General features: G+C 36.8%; 1 protein-coding gene across 1 annotated transcript; it reads left to right on the top strand.

Moving 5' to 3' along the window:
* Positions 1 to 3,531: 3,531 nt before the first annotated feature.
* Positions 3,532 to 13,725, top strand: LOC132140093 (cytosolic phospholipase A2 gamma-like). Its single transcript, XM_059548908.1, has 6 exons — positions 3,532 to 3,668; positions 3,762 to 3,904; positions 3,987 to 4,185; positions 12,989 to 13,097; positions 13,181 to 13,330; positions 13,633 to 13,725. The coding sequence occupies exons 2-6, from the start codon at positions 3,813 to 3,815 to the stop codon at positions 13,710 to 13,712; spliced, it is 630 nt and encodes a 209-aa protein (XP_059404891.1). The 5' UTR covers positions 3,532 to 3,668; positions 3,762 to 3,812; the 3' UTR covers positions 13,713 to 13,725.
* The last annotated feature ends 1,749 nt before the right edge of the window (positions 13,726 to 15,474 follow it).

Raw genomic sequence — 15,474 nt, 5'->3', positions numbered from 1 at the left:
GTCTTGACCTTCCTCTTAACATGTCAGAAAACTTCACTGCATTTATCACACACACTGCACATGGCAGGCTATATAAATGAAAGAATGTTATCACACAATCATGAAGTGAAAGTGTAAGTATTAAGTGAGATAATGTGTGGTTGAGAGGAATGCTGTAGCTCTGCAGAAATAACCTGTTGTAACATGCAGAAATAAACATATTAACATTATATATCTCACTAAAGGAAACAGCACATAGAAGTATGTTTTGAAACAAAATAATTATGAACTTTAATTTGTAGCAAATAAATACAAGATTATCAAAATGTTGCACCAAAATGTATTACACTCGCTGTATCACGGGGCAATAGTTTTTTATTTACATTTTTAATTAGATTTAATTAGTATATTTTCCATTTTAACTTTTAACTTTTTCTATAGTTCTATCATTTATTATTGCAGTTTTAGTTTAGTATTTTTGTACATCAAGCTAAACTAATTCAAAATGAGAAATGTCAGAAACATATATTAAAATGAGAAATGTTGTCAGCTAAAATGATAAATAAATGCACTTTTTGTAATAGATTTTATTTCACAATGTTTAATTCAAGTATTATTATTACTATTATTATTATTTTAGTGTAACAACCCTCGGCTGGTTGTTAAGATTTAAATTTTAAAGTTACATTTTTCATATGAATTGACCAGGATGATGCAGAGGAGACAAATTGTTGAATAAATTTGTTACCGTTTTTTTTCTTTTGTGCACTAAAAGTATTCTCATGGCTTTATATAATTGCAGATGAAGCACTGATGTCACATGGATTATTTTACAGATCTCCTTGTTTGATTTCTGGACTTGGGAACATTTCAGTTGCGTTGCTGTCTATGCAAGGTAAGACAGCTCTCAGATTCCACCAAAATGATCTTAATTTGTGTTCAGAAAATGAACGAAGATCTTACGGGTTTGAAACAACATGAGGGTGAGTAATTAATGGCAGAATTTTCATTTTTGGGTGAACTAACCCCTTTAATGTGACCTGAAGACAAAAGCTGAAATCTGTAAAATCAAAATTAAACTGTGGGCCATAAAAGTTGTTCTGTAAATTATAATGTCCAGTCATGACTTTTAGATAAACAAAATCATTGATTAAATGTTATTTAATCCATGCAAATCTAACATGCAACAATTCACAACAAGTCCCCACATGATTTTTCACTCCTCCCATCAGTTTTTTGTTTTTCATCCATGTTTATCCCCTCCACCCCCCATGATGATCCAGAGCCAATGAAAGATCTAACGTCCGATTTGAGAGAGAAACTGCTGTTGTTATCACTGAAACACAGTATTCTACAAGACTACACAAAAACGGTGAGTATATGTTTTTAAAGCTTTTATAACAGAGCAACTAAAAGCTTATCATTTTATGTATAGTGACACCAATAATATGAATTAATTTAATTCTAATTAAAACTTGACCAATACCAAGTACCTGCAAGCTAAAGACTACTAAAACAGTGTCCTAATAATTAACATTTGGAGTATGACTTGTGTAAGTAATCCTTTAAGAGTTTATAAAAGATTTTCCCTAATAATTTTTGAATGATAGATTTTTACTTCAATGTTAACTCTGTTGTTTTACAGATGAGTGCATCTAAACTTCAGGAAAGGTGTGTAACCCTGCTCAGATTTCTAGTACGATGGAAGCTGTGCACTTTATTATATATAAATACTGCCCTGCATAACCTACATAATGTCTATTACAAACTCGATCATTCTGTTAATGACTTCAAAATAAACTTTAGTTAGTTGTGTTCAAATCTAAAATCAAAAATATATTAAATAGCACAAGGCCATAACAAGGGATGGATTTAGTGAATTGGGAGCCTGGAACAACATTTTAATTCAAAAAATGTAATCTTGACCATATCTCTACAATTAAACCTAACGTTAACCATTAGTTTTCCCTAATATAAGAGGAAGTGATGTACAAGCAACAAAGACTGATTGTAAGCCTAAACTTCACACAAACTATAAACTGGTTCTGCAAGTATGACTGGTTAATCACAAAGTTGTTCCAGGGTCAATAAAGATCCAGGAACATATCGTAATTGGTAAAATTGGGTTCTGCTGATTTTTGCATTGGTCCGAACAAAAACTGCAGACTGGATAATTGAAAATGCACATTCATTCTCCACCAGTAGGAGGCGCTTTTGGAACGTCACACAGCAGTGCTAGGCAAATGATCAAATGAAAATGCCATTGAAACTTTTTGAAGACAATTACGAAAAGGAAATGTTTACATTTACACCTAAGGATTATATCAACCACAAAAGTAACTGCTCATGCGTCCTCTAATTGGGTCCTTCTCATAAATGAGCGGCATTTAAAACAATAAACATTTAATACACACTGTTGCTCAGTATTTAATTACAGCTTCAGATGCATGATATTTTCATTTGCTACAAGCAGGAAACACAAGAAGCACATTCAGCGCAGACATGGGGAAGTCGTGGCCTAATGGTTAGAGAGTCGGACTCCCAATCGAAAGGTTGTGAGTTCGAGTCCCGGGCCGGCAGGAATTGTGGGTGGGGGGAGTGCATGTACAGTTGAATGTACAGTTCTCTCTCTCTCCACCCTCAATACCATGACTTAGGTGCCCTTGAGCAAGGCATCGAACCCCCAACTGCTCCCCGGGCATAAATGGCTGCCCACTGCTCCGGGTGTGTGTTCACTGTGTGTCTGTGTGTGTGTTCACTGCTCTGTGTGTGTGCACTTCGGATGGGTTAAATGCAGAGCACAAATTCTGAGTATGGGTCACCATACTTGGCTGAATGTCACTTCACTATCACTATCACTATCACATGCAGGAGGTTGTCATAATAATTAACACCTGAACAGCAACCGCTCGCATGTCCGCACTTAATGAGCATCCCGTAGGCCTACTGTATATGAAAACCATTTTAGGGGGCCCTTGGCCGTTTCTGCCACTGAATAAAAAATTAAAAGGTAATTATGAATTTTTATCTCACAGTTCTGACTTTTTTCTAAAAAACTTTTTCTTTATTTAGATTTTGGGATTGCAAGGTATAAATTCGCAACTGTGAGAAATAAAGTCAAAATAGTGAGTTTACATCTTGTAATTCTGAATTTTTTTTTCAGGATTGTGAGATATAAATGGGCAAATCTGACATTTTTTTGTCAGATTTCTGACATTTTTCCCGAATTCTGACCTTTTTTCTCGCAATTGTGAGTTTATCACTCGCAATTCTGACTTTTTTCTTAAATTTTGAACTTTTTTTTCTTGCAATAGTGAGTTTATATCTTGAAATTCTGACGTATGTTCTCAGAATTGTGAGACATAAAATCATGTTTCTTGAGATATAATGTCCGATTCTGAGGGAAAAAAAACTGACCGTATTTTTACAGTTGCATAAATGTGAGATAGACAGGTAAAAAGTCACAATTACTTTTCAATATTAAGGGGGATTTGCCCCCCTCAATCTGGTGGTTGTGGCCCTAAAATAGTAAGTGATATTAAATTCAGCACTGATTTGTTTATCTGTCTTTATGCAGCGGCGAGGTGAGAATCGCACACTCTCTACATACAAATGAGGAGGAGTTTGTAGCCAGAAGGAGAGAAACTGTTTTTCAAAGCTTGCAGAAACTCAAGATACACTGCAGTCAGGTAAATCCTCTTATACTTCATATATCTGCCTGCTATTGTTTCTTTAAATTTCCTACAAATGTTTTTGTAGCTGATTAAGCTTGTGTATTTCAGGATGAAGTGCCAAACATTGCATTACTGGGTTCTGGAGGAGGACAAAGAGCCATGGTGGGTTTGCTGGGATCCCTGGTTCAGCTTGATAAAGCGGGTCTTCTGGACTGCATCCTTTATCTGAGCGGAGTCTCTGGATCCACCTGGTACAAACCCTGAGAAACCACAAACACAGAGATTGAATTGGGTTAAATGTCAAAAATGAAAGCAGTATGTTCTTCTCTCAAGGTGCATGGCCTCCTTATACCAAGAACCAGACTGGTCCACCAAACTAGAAACTGTGACAGACAAAATCATCAGGAGACTCAGCGGTCCAGGAGTCAGCTGGGGAGACAAATTTGACAAACTAAAGAAATATCACAAGAAAGACTTTTTCAGCTTGACTGACATCTGGGCAGTGATGGCCATCACAACATATGTGAAGGAGGTCTGTAATTATTCACAACACAACCCTGCATGATATACAGTAATTACAGTCAGTCTTAAAGTGCTGTATAAATTGTTGATCATGGAATGCTGAGGAACTTGAAACACATATACTGTAAACATACTGTAATTCAATCCCAAGCAAGTGGTATGGAAACAAGAAAAACAAACAATTTTGAATAAGACAAACATTTTAAGGAATAAGGTACAGTCATACCAATTATTACACAGATTTTCTCCAATTAATACTATGTGGACATAATTCATTCTAGAAACAAGACAAACTCTTCAACCATATTACTGTAGCAGGCCTATTATTACTGAAGTCTCAGTAAGTCTCACTGAAGTTTAATTTTACAGTTAATAAAGCAGCTTTTGAATGAACAGAAAGAAAGCACGTCCATCATCGGTGTGATGCAGGAAACATGTAAGAAGCTCCGGATGAGTTGTCATATTGCTGTTGGGCGACGCTTGTTGGAGAATAAATCAGTTCAAGTCTTTTTGAGGGATTCTGTTGATTGTATGTGAACGCCACCACTTCTCTTACTGACACGATTCAAACTCAGAAATTTCTGTCCTTAAAGAAAATTTTGAGGTTCCCACTTGTAATTGCGACTTTGTGGTGGTGTTCATGTGTGATCAAGTGATAAATAGTAACTGTTTAAATGTAATCTGGATTACACAATTAGATACAATTTTTTTTTATACTTTTGGATTATACAGTATATATTTTTTAAATACTCATGATCAGACTAGTTAATTTTTATTGTTAACATGATTATATATTATTCACACAATGGCAATAAATTATTCATAATTTATTAATTCAAAAATCATTTGAGTTTTAAGAAGTGTTTTCTCAACATTTCAACATTGCATTAACTACTGATGAACACATTAATTGGATTATTTATGTCTTTGGAATAAAGTTTTGTTTTGTATATCGCTTTTTATGATAAAATCGTTGCAAAGCAACTTTAAAAAAAAGTTTCTACAATAATTAGTAGTAGCTTATCAGTGGTGACTGTCAGTTAATATACATATGGCAGAAAAATCAATTAAAGACAAAATCAAACAGATGATGAAAACTATAAACAGCAATTATTATATGATGCAATCAAACTTAAAGCAAAGTTTGGTAGTTCTGTATGTTGTTTCAGGTCCTCTGAGGGGTCAGCATAATTTCTTCTCAGGTGTTCAGGATCCAGACTGGAGCTTGTGTAAATCCTAGTTACCATCGGATGTCAATCCCGTGGCAAAACAGAGAAACAAAATGAGACATAATTAGCATAGCTGATGTTCCAAACAAGCAAAATTGATTTGTTTAACCCAAGCTAAAGAATACTTATGTGCATTTGATCGGATATAACTGCAGTACAAGATTATGAGATGCATTATTTAAATGCTTGGCCAAAAAGATGTGTTTTTAATCTAGATTTAAACAGAAAGAGTGTGTCTGAACCCCAAACTTCATCAGGAAGGCCATTCCAGAGTTTGGGAGCCAAATGCGAAAAAGCTCTAGGATAGCAAAGGGACTTTGCTATCCTAGGTACTACGTGATGGGTTGTAGCGTGGTAGAAGACTAGTTAGGTATGCAGGAGCTAAACCATTTAGGGCCTTGTAGGCAAGTAATAATAATTTGTAACTAATACGGAACCTAATAAGTAGCCAGTGCAGAGACTGTAAAATTGGGGTAATATGATCCTGGACTCTAGCCACTGCATCTTGCAGTATCTGTAGCTTGTTTATTAAAGAGGCAGTACAACCACATAGCAGGGCATTACAATAGTCCAGTCTAGAGGTAATGGATGCATGAACTAGCTTTTCTGCATCAGAAACAGGTAACATGTTTTGTAGCTTGGCAATGTTTCTAAGATGGAAGAATGCTGTTTTTGTAACATGGGACATATGATTTTCAAAAGACAAGTTGCTGTCTAATATTACACCCAGATTTTTGACTGTAGAGGAAGTAACAGTACAGTCGTCTAATTGCAAATTGCAATCCAAGAGATCATGTGTACTTTTGTATGTTTTTTGTACATCTTATCTGAATTTAATAAGAGAAAATTATTGGTCATCCAGTCTTTTACATTTTTAACACTCTGTTAGCTTAGATAATTTTAAAGTTTCATCTGGTCTTGTTGAGATATATAGTTTAGTATCATCAGCATAACAGTGGAAACTAATCCCATATTTTCTAATGATATTACCAAGGGGCAACATCTATATTGAAAATAGCAGAGGACCTAGGACAGATCCTTGTGGCACTCCATATTTTACAGGTGATAAATGAGATGACTCCCCATTTAAAGTGAAGTGACATTCAGCCAAGTATGGTGACCCATACTCAGAATTCTTGTTCTGCATTTAACCCATCCAAAGTGCACACACACAGAGCAGTGAACACACACACACACACACACACACACACACACACTGTGAACACACACCCGGAGTAGTGGGCAGCCATTTATGCTGCGGTGCCCGGCGGAACAGTTGGGGGTTCAATGCCTTGCTCAAGGGAGCACCTAATTCGTGGTATTGAAGGTGGAGAGAGCACTGTACATGCACTCCCCCCACCCACAATTCCTGCCGGCCCGAGACTCAAACTCACAACCCTTTAATTGCAAGTCCGACTCTCTAACCATTAGGCCACGACTTCCCCATAAATAAATAATGTTGTAGCAATAGAACAGGTAGGAACTAAACCATCTTAAAGCCTGCCCTTGAATACCTGTATATTTTACCTCTATGATTTGTAATCAATCTATGAGTATGTCATGATCTAGTGATGCAGTGAAAGAATTCATAAAGTCATTACTATTAAACTGTGAGAGAATATTTAGATCAAGTGGCATCTGGTTATTTGTTAATCTAGCCACTGTGCTAAATAAAAACCTTGAATTGTTTTGGTTATTTTCTATGAGTTTGTTGATATGCTTGGCAATGGCAGCTTTTAGGGCCTGTCTATAGCTTGACATACGTTTTTTTCACGCAATTCTAAAAACTTCCATGTTAGTTTTTCTCCATGTGCACTCAAGACTATGAGTTTGTTTCTTGAGATAATGGGTAATACTGTTGTACCATGGCACAGTAGGATTTTCTCTAACCTTTTACAATTTGATGGGGGCAACTTCTGATGTATTAGAGAAGGTAGTGCCCATGCTGCTAGTCATTTCGTCTAGTTCATGTGTATTTATGGGTACACAGCGCATATTAAATCAATCAGTCAGCTGTATCTGTATTTACTTAATATTTTTGGTTTTAATGTTTTGTCAGGGTTTGCTAGTGTGCAGGAACAAAAGGGTTCGGAGACGATGGAGAGTATCAAGAGGAATAATCTTTATTTAACCAAAATAAAAGACTCACTGGAAAGAACAAACACATAGCACTGGGGTTGACGTTAGACACTGGACAGGAAACAAGGGGCAGAACAGAATTTATATGCAGAACTAAATGAGGGGAACTAGACAAAACACACCTGAAAACATTAGCTTTATCAGCACAGGAGAAACTGGATCATGGGGAGCACATGGGGAGCAAAACATAAGACACGGAACACAGGCAGTCCAAGGGGGAGATAGAATTCTCACACTTTTTGTCAGCCATAAATAAATTTGAAGTACTGAAGTACCCTGAGATTTTAAGATAATAAGATAAACAATGTGTCCATGTGACGCAGCTGACACAGAATAGCATATGCTGTTTATGTTAAGTGGATATTATCCAAAGTGGCACCAGGTTGACGTGGTGGAGACACATTGTTGAATAAAGTCATTATTTTTGTTTTCTTTGCGTACAAAAAGTATTCTTGTGTTAATGGTAAAATAATTTTAAAAAAAAAATTCCATTTGAAACTTGAGTCAAAAAGTAGTCAGATTACATTACCTAAAATGTTTGGATTTAATTATACAACGATTAAATTACCTTCAGAAATTGAATAAAAACACTGTACGTATAACTGTAATGTGGGGTTTGGGTTTTGTTCGTGTTTCTTGTTCATTGCTTTCATGTCTATTATTTTGGAGTTAAGTCTTGGTCCTTGTTCTGTCATGTGATTCCCTTGTCTGTGTGTTATGTTCTGATTGGTTCTTTGGTTCATGTGTCATGTTCTGATTGTTTGTTTTAGTCATGTGGCTTGTGCTTAGTAGGTGGTGCGTTCGACTTCATGCAGCACTGTGCAAACCGATCGCAATCTGACTTGAAGCAGTGCATGCCGGTTAGAAATTTTGTCTGACTTGAGACGGCGCCGACGCCACATGACTATTACGTGTGGCTTCAAAGTACCACGAGAGCATTTCGAGAGCAGCCGGCTGACTCAGCCGCCGCAGTTTTTCCAGAGCGGCTGCAGGAGCGCTGATGACGACACAGCTGCTGCACGATTGGCCAGAATTACCGCATGACAACGATCACGTGTGTTTCGGGTTAAACAAACCTTTTCAGTTCCAATAATGGCAACAAATCTGTGTTTTAGGAACTGTAAAACCCTTTTTGTATTGTAGTCGCAATGTTGTATTGAGTCACGTTTATCATAAAACACTGATAAAAGTATATATACTACCACTTTATTAGTATTTAAATAGTATATATGATTATGTTGAACTTTATTCTTGAAAAGATGGCGCTGTTTTAAGCACTATATATAAAAGTGTTTGTTTCTCATGAAAATGTTTCTGAAACGTCTGTGTATATGACAAATATTGCATTTAATTCACTTCATATGTGATAAAGTAAGCAAAAACCGCATAAGTGTCTCTAACGGGAGCAGAAAGTGTCTGGCTTGACGGCTTCATTTTCAACTCCGCCTCCAACTGCAAGCGCTGTCTGTAGCGGTGCTTCAAGTCAAACGCACCTATTGGTTTATGGTCTTGTCATGTGGTTCTCAGTTCTGTTTGTTCATTGGTTAGTTTGTGTCATGTTACCCTGATTGTTTGCTATAAGTAGTTATGTCATTGCCTTTGTTCCATGTCGTGTATTAATGTTGTAACCCGCTGTAACAAGAAAATTGTGACAGAACATTCTAAATCAAGCATTTCAGTGAGGCTTTCAAGGTTTACCCACCCTATACTTGTAAATACCATCTGAACTCGAGGCAGATTGATCAAATCCGACCTTGATGAGCTTGCACTTGTATACTGTTGTTGTTCTCTTGTTGACCTGACTGCTTCTATTGTTCTCATTTGTAAGTCGCTTTGGATAAAAGCGTCTGCTAAATGATTAAATGTAAATGTAAATGTAAATGATGAAGCAAGACGCATCATTTGGTGTCAATTCAATGGTGGCTACCTTATGTCAATGTTAAAAACAGACTTTAACATTAGACTTTACATTCATATAACTTGTTTATGTAGCTAGAATAAATTTACATTACTTAGTCCCCATATGCTCAACATGTGAACGTGATGTGTAATCAACTGGAACCCGGTTAACCAGTGCAGACTGAAAAACCTCAAGACTTGGGCCGCATCCGAAATCGCATACTTCCATACTGTATAGTAGGCGAAAAACAGTATGCGAAGCAAGTAGTATGTCCGAATTCTTAGTATTCGAAAAACAGTAGGCGAAATGTACCCGGATGGCCTACTACTTCCGCCCGAATTCCGTAGTATGCATAGGATGGGCACTACTCTATCCCATGAGGCCACGGGAGAGGACTCGTCATACTCATATTCGAAAATAACAGAAAATCGTGACGCCGCTGTTTTGAAGTGTAAGTACCTTATGGATAAACGTTGTTCATTGTGGTTAAAGTGTACTTGTTTAACCTAATCCAAGTAAACGACTGACTTGTTAAAGTTTTACACATTGTAAACTGATGAGACTATTTTGTAAATTGAGTTTAAAAATATGTTTAATAATCATTATCGATCAGAGGCTGTGCCTCAGCTTGTTAATGCTGCTTTCTACAGACGGCTCGTTAAGTAATTTAATGAGATAAAGTTACAAAATTTTAACGTTAATTTACATTTTACTAGTGTTGATATTTTGCTAAAAAAAATTGTTGGATAACTTACATGGCAAACTATTGTTAATAGGTGCCTCAGTTTGATCATAAATCATCAGTAATGTGTAAATCCTGTTCTGATGTTACATAGACTGATGAATACACTCTTGTTCTCATCCACTGATGAAACCCTACTCACTGGAAAGCATAAGTCAGTAAGTATATAAATTAAAATTAATCTTAACTACACACACTCTTTACATGTATTTATGTTAGGATCATCACTGATTTATGCTGTTTTGTTTTTATTATAATATGAATTTCCAGGTATTTCCAGTTGCTATTTTGTCAGTTGCAAAGTGCTTAATAGCAAATAACTTTTGAAGCACTTGTGTGCACACTTTGTAGCAGTTTCCAGTTGTTTTTTAAACAAGCAACATCTTAACATCTGAAGAATGTTGTCTTGAGAATGGGTGCCACACTTTAGAGAAATACCCATACACCAAGTCACATTTAAAATGATTCTCTTTATTTATTTATTTATTTTTCATTTCTACATGGATAAGAGCACAAAGCTTCAGACAAAACCACATTAACATTTTCATAAAGTAGTATAATAGAGCTTAAAGCAACACCAAAAGGGAATTTCTTAAGACATTTCTATAATAATGTCAGGAAAATAAACTTCAGCAGCTTCAGTTCAGTAACTGTATGTGTACAAGATGAGGACTTTAAATTTGGGTATCAAAAATGAGTGAAAAACAGTGGAAATCTAAAATTTACCCCAGGGATAAAGTAATAAATATTGTAAAATTAAACTTGTAAATATGTTGGTATGATATGTTATGTGATATGTTGCTAGATTTTCAAATAACTGTAATATGAATTCCCAGTTATGAGTGTAATATATTTATGTGTATATATAAATACACATACGTTTAAATTTAAATATTTACATGTGTATTTATTTATACATATTTATGTGATTTTATAGTATATATATTTATATGTATATTTCTTAAATGACTAATATATGTATATTTCGATTTGACAGTCTTAAAATTACCTTCATAACTTACAGAAGCTTAAACAATAGCACTATGAGAACATGAAGTGATTTGCAGAGTCTTAACCTGTTCAACTGTCCTACAGGTAATCCTGCTCTTGAAGAGCTGCACACGGTCGTCTGGTGTGACACAGCTGTGCTCAGATTGTCCCACACATGCTCTCCTGTGCCTGCTTCTGTGTTTTGGGGTTCCAGTGTATCATCGTCATGATCCTCTACAATTTGTGGATCAACAATGTCCTCATTCAGAAGACGGAGGTTATGGAGCACTGCACAGCATGCAACTACATCTGGCACAAAGACAGGACTCACTTCCAGGGCCTTGAAGAAGAAGAAGATGGAGCACAACTTGTCTTCATCATCCTGAAGGCTCTCTCAACAATGTTCTGTGCACGAGCATCATTGGTGTTGAATCAAACCTGTGCAGGATTCTGTTCAGGCTCTCTGTATGGAGTGATGAGGCAGATGTGTGCACTCAAACAAGGACACACACCATCTCCCAGGATGTGTTTTCCTGCAGGTGGATACAGGCCTTCAGTGTAAATAGAGCTGTTCTGCAGCACCCTGGCATCATACATAGACCCGGGACACTCAACAAACATATCAAGGTACTTCTCCTGGTGGTCACCTGCAGCTGAACAGAATGAAACCGCTTCCTGTTGAGATAACATTGGGCTTCACTTGCTAGAGGTTCAATTTGTATGTGACAGCCATCTATTGTGCCAGCTACCAGAAGAAAAGCTGCTTCCACTGCCTCCAGGTCATCAGCCTCCTCGAAATCCCCATGACTGACCTGCTCATTCTGTGCACATTGTTATGCAGCTCTTGGATGTCGAAGGCCAGTGACAGCAGCCTGTATGATGCTGTTCACAGTCTGTAAATATAAAAATCATATCTATATATATATATATATGTATATATGTATGTGTGTGTGTATATTGTCTATAATGTATATATTATGTATGTATTTATGTATATATTGTGATGCGTGTATATGTGTGTGTGTGTTTGTGTGTGTGTATTTGTCTATGCATTCATTCAAGTTTATTAATTAATTTATGTTCCTTTTGTTTCTTTTGTGTAATTTTATTTGTATTTATTTATTACAATAAATTACTTTATATCCTTACATAAAATCAGGCTGTCATTCTGTTCACAGAGGTAGCTGCTGTTATTCTGAGGTAGAAAATTAAAAGCTAAATTTAGATTTTGTAAAGGATTTACAAGCTGTCAACGAAGGCGTGATCTGCGAACAGCTGACCGACGCTTGCTTTGAATTGTTAATTCAAATGACGTAAAAACGCAGACAAAAGCGGTAAGAATAACGAAAAACATCACCGATTTTATATCATGTTCGCTCAGTAGATTGGGCTCTTTAAATTTACGCGCTGTTGTGACGACGTATGTCACGTGACAAAGTCAACATGGCGGATGTAGTACGTCCGAATTCCATTCATACTACCCACATTCATACTATATAGAACGTACTTTTCTAACGGTCGAATAGTACGTTCAAATTCAAATGTAGTACCCAGTACGCAGTATGCGATTTCGGACGCAGCTTTGCTGTTTTGTACTCTGACCCCATTGTCTAGCCATCACTATTCAGCCCTTGACAAAGTCACTCAGAACTTTTTGCTTGTCCGTGTTTTTCCAAAACACACACACAAAAAAATAAAAAATGAATTTGTGTCAAAGCATTATATTTATGATGGTGTTAGAAGAACTGCTTACGTTTATCTTCGGATGTTTCCACCAGTGAGATGAAAAATGTAAAATATATATTCTCTACAGATCGACGAAGTCACACTCACAGATCAGTGGGACCATCTCAGTAAAGACCCGTTTCCCATCTACACAGTGATTGACAAGCAGTCCAAAAAAGAGAAGGAGAAGGGAGGAGGTCTGTGTTGGTTTGTGTAAGAGAAAGAAACCGTGTTATTGTGCTCGTGTCAGCTGTTATATGGTGGTGTCTTCTGTCTGCAGACATAGAAGACCCCTGGTTTGAGATCAGTCCACTTGAAGCTGGTTATTCTCTCACTGGAGCGTTTGTGAAAACCTCCACCTTCGGCAGCAAGTTTGAAAATGGCTCAAAGAAAAATCCTCAGGTTGAAATGGACATGATGTACCTGCAAGGTAACAAACTGTCACAAGAGAGTTCATTAATATTTGCGATATCAATGTGCACTGAACTTATAATGTTTGTGTCAAAGCTGAAATGCTAACAACATTACAATTAGTAATATGTAATTAAAAGCAGTTTTAACAGTATATTATTTTTTTTCAACATAAAACTTCTCAATAAACAGTGATGTAAATAAAAGATAATTTATGCTGAACAATTTAAGAGCTCAAATGTGATAAACCATCCATTAAGACTTATATTATAGCCATTTTTTTTCTTTTGTTGTAAACTCTTTTAAATGTATTTTCTACAGCTCTGTGTGGCAGTGCTTTAGCTGATCGAGGCGAGATCCTCTGGCAAATAATAAAAGGTGAAGCTGCATTTGAAGATTAAGTTCTGCCTAAAGTTGACAGTCATTTCATTATCATGTGAACTCTGATTGTAATGGATTTCCCCCCCAGGTCTCTTTAAAGATTTAACACCTCTAATAGAATCGGACACGTTTGAGGAAATGATGAAAGGTACCGTATTCTTTGTATTTCTGCATTTATTTGTAGATAAGTTTATATAAGATATTTTGTTAAAGAATAAGAAAATAATAATAATAATACAAAAATATATGTTCAATTACGTCACGATCATTAGATGGAGTGCCCATGAGCTTCAGTAGAGGGCACTCCACTCAGGACCATTCCACCCATCAACCACCAGATGTCACTTGAACACTAGCACCTCTTATACTGTTGCACCACACCTGAACTACATTACCCATGAGTCACTGCATCACAATCATCCTGCCACACCTGCACCTCATTCATCAGCCAATTTCCTTGCCACACCTGCACCTCATTCACACACACACATAAAAGCAGCACACTCACTCTCACTTACTGCGAAGTCTTGTTTAGCCAGTCTGACATTTCCAAGAGGTTTTTCCTGTGTTTGTTATTCCTGTGTTTTGACCTTTGGACTGTGTATTCTGACTCTGATTCTCCGCTGCCTGTCCCGATCTCTGCTTGTTTCTGGTTACGATTCTGGTTATCCCTGACACCTGACGCCATTCCTGATCTCTGCCTGTATTACCATTCTGTGGAATAAATGCTGCATATGGATCCGAACGCCTCCGACTCCTTGTTACAAATTATATGTTTTTTAACTACTTTTTGTATGTATATCATGAGAATGTTGTGTGTATGTTTGCTTGTTCTTGTAGGAAACTCCTGATATCTGAACATTATGATTTTGGGGGTGTAAAGTTCTTACAATCAAGACATTCTGCAGTGTGTTAATGTTTGTTTAATGTGTGTTTTATTCAAAAGAACCAAAAGCCCCACCTGCATACAAGTGTTACCAGGTGCTCATAGATCTTGTGGAAGTGAATCTCGCTGTTTTAAATGGCAAAGATTATTCTGCTCTTGTTCAGACCATCAAAACAACACTGGAAGGTGAGATTTTCCCATAGACTGTATAAAAATATGGACGTAGTGTCCGTGACGTCACACGTAGACTACTGAAGAGAGTTTTTGAAGCCTAAAGTGTGTAGAGCGAGCCGTCGCCATCTTGGCAGCGCGACTCTCCCGGACAATCAAAAATGGGCAAAAAGGCGGGAGCTAGTTGCTGTAGCCACGCCCACCTAGCGCGACGGCAGTGTCTGCAGCGGCAATCTTCCTGTCACTCAAGTGGCCACGCCCTTAATTATGCAGAACTTTAAGTCTTTATATAATCTAAACGGATGAGTTGTAAAAAAAATTCACCCCCCTCACAGTTGTCATGAAGGACAAAATTAGCTATTAAGACCAAAATCATTTTTTGAACCAGGCTGTAAACATGTTTTTTCCTGCTGTAAAGTTGGGCATTTTAACATGGGGAGTCTATGGGACTGACTCCCTTTTGCAGCCAGCCTCAAGCGGCCAGTCGATGAATTGCAGTTTTAGTCACTTCCTTATTGGCCTCACGAGAGAGAGCGGGAGGTTGGCGCTCGGATTTTCCTAAAGTCTGCTAGAATTCATTTAGAGGCCTCTTGTTATTTTGAGCTAATTTGAGATTTGAATGTATATATATATATATATATATTGTTTTAAAAATAAGTTGTTTTAACAAATTCAAGGTCTTTTGGTTCTTCAGCAACATTTCAGTAGAAGAACCAGAAAAAATA

The sequence above is a fragment of the Carassius carassius genome, chromosome 4 (assembly GCF_963082965.1).
Source record: "Carassius carassius chromosome 4, fCarCar2.1, whole genome shotgun sequence".
NCBI lineage: Eukaryota > Metazoa > Chordata > Actinopteri > Cypriniformes > Cyprinidae > Carassius > Carassius carassius.
The sequence above is the reverse complement of the archived record's forward strand: the minus strand, read 5'-3'. Positions and strand labels throughout refer to the sequence as shown.

Excerpts from the sequence above, each read along its gene's own strand:
- LOC132140093 (XM_059548908.1), top strand. The coding sequence starts at position 3,813 with ATGGTGGGTTTGCTGGGATCCCTGGTTCAGCTTGATAAAGCGGGTCTT. Across the intron at positions 3,905-3,986 it reads GGAGTCTCTGGATCCACCTG|GTGCATGGCCTCCTTATACC; the intron begins GTACAAACCCTG and ends TCTTCTCTCAAG. Across the intron at positions 13,331-13,632 it reads GGACATGATGTACCTGCAAG|CTCTGTGTGGCAGTGCTTTA; the intron begins GTAACAAACTGT and ends TATTTTCTACAG.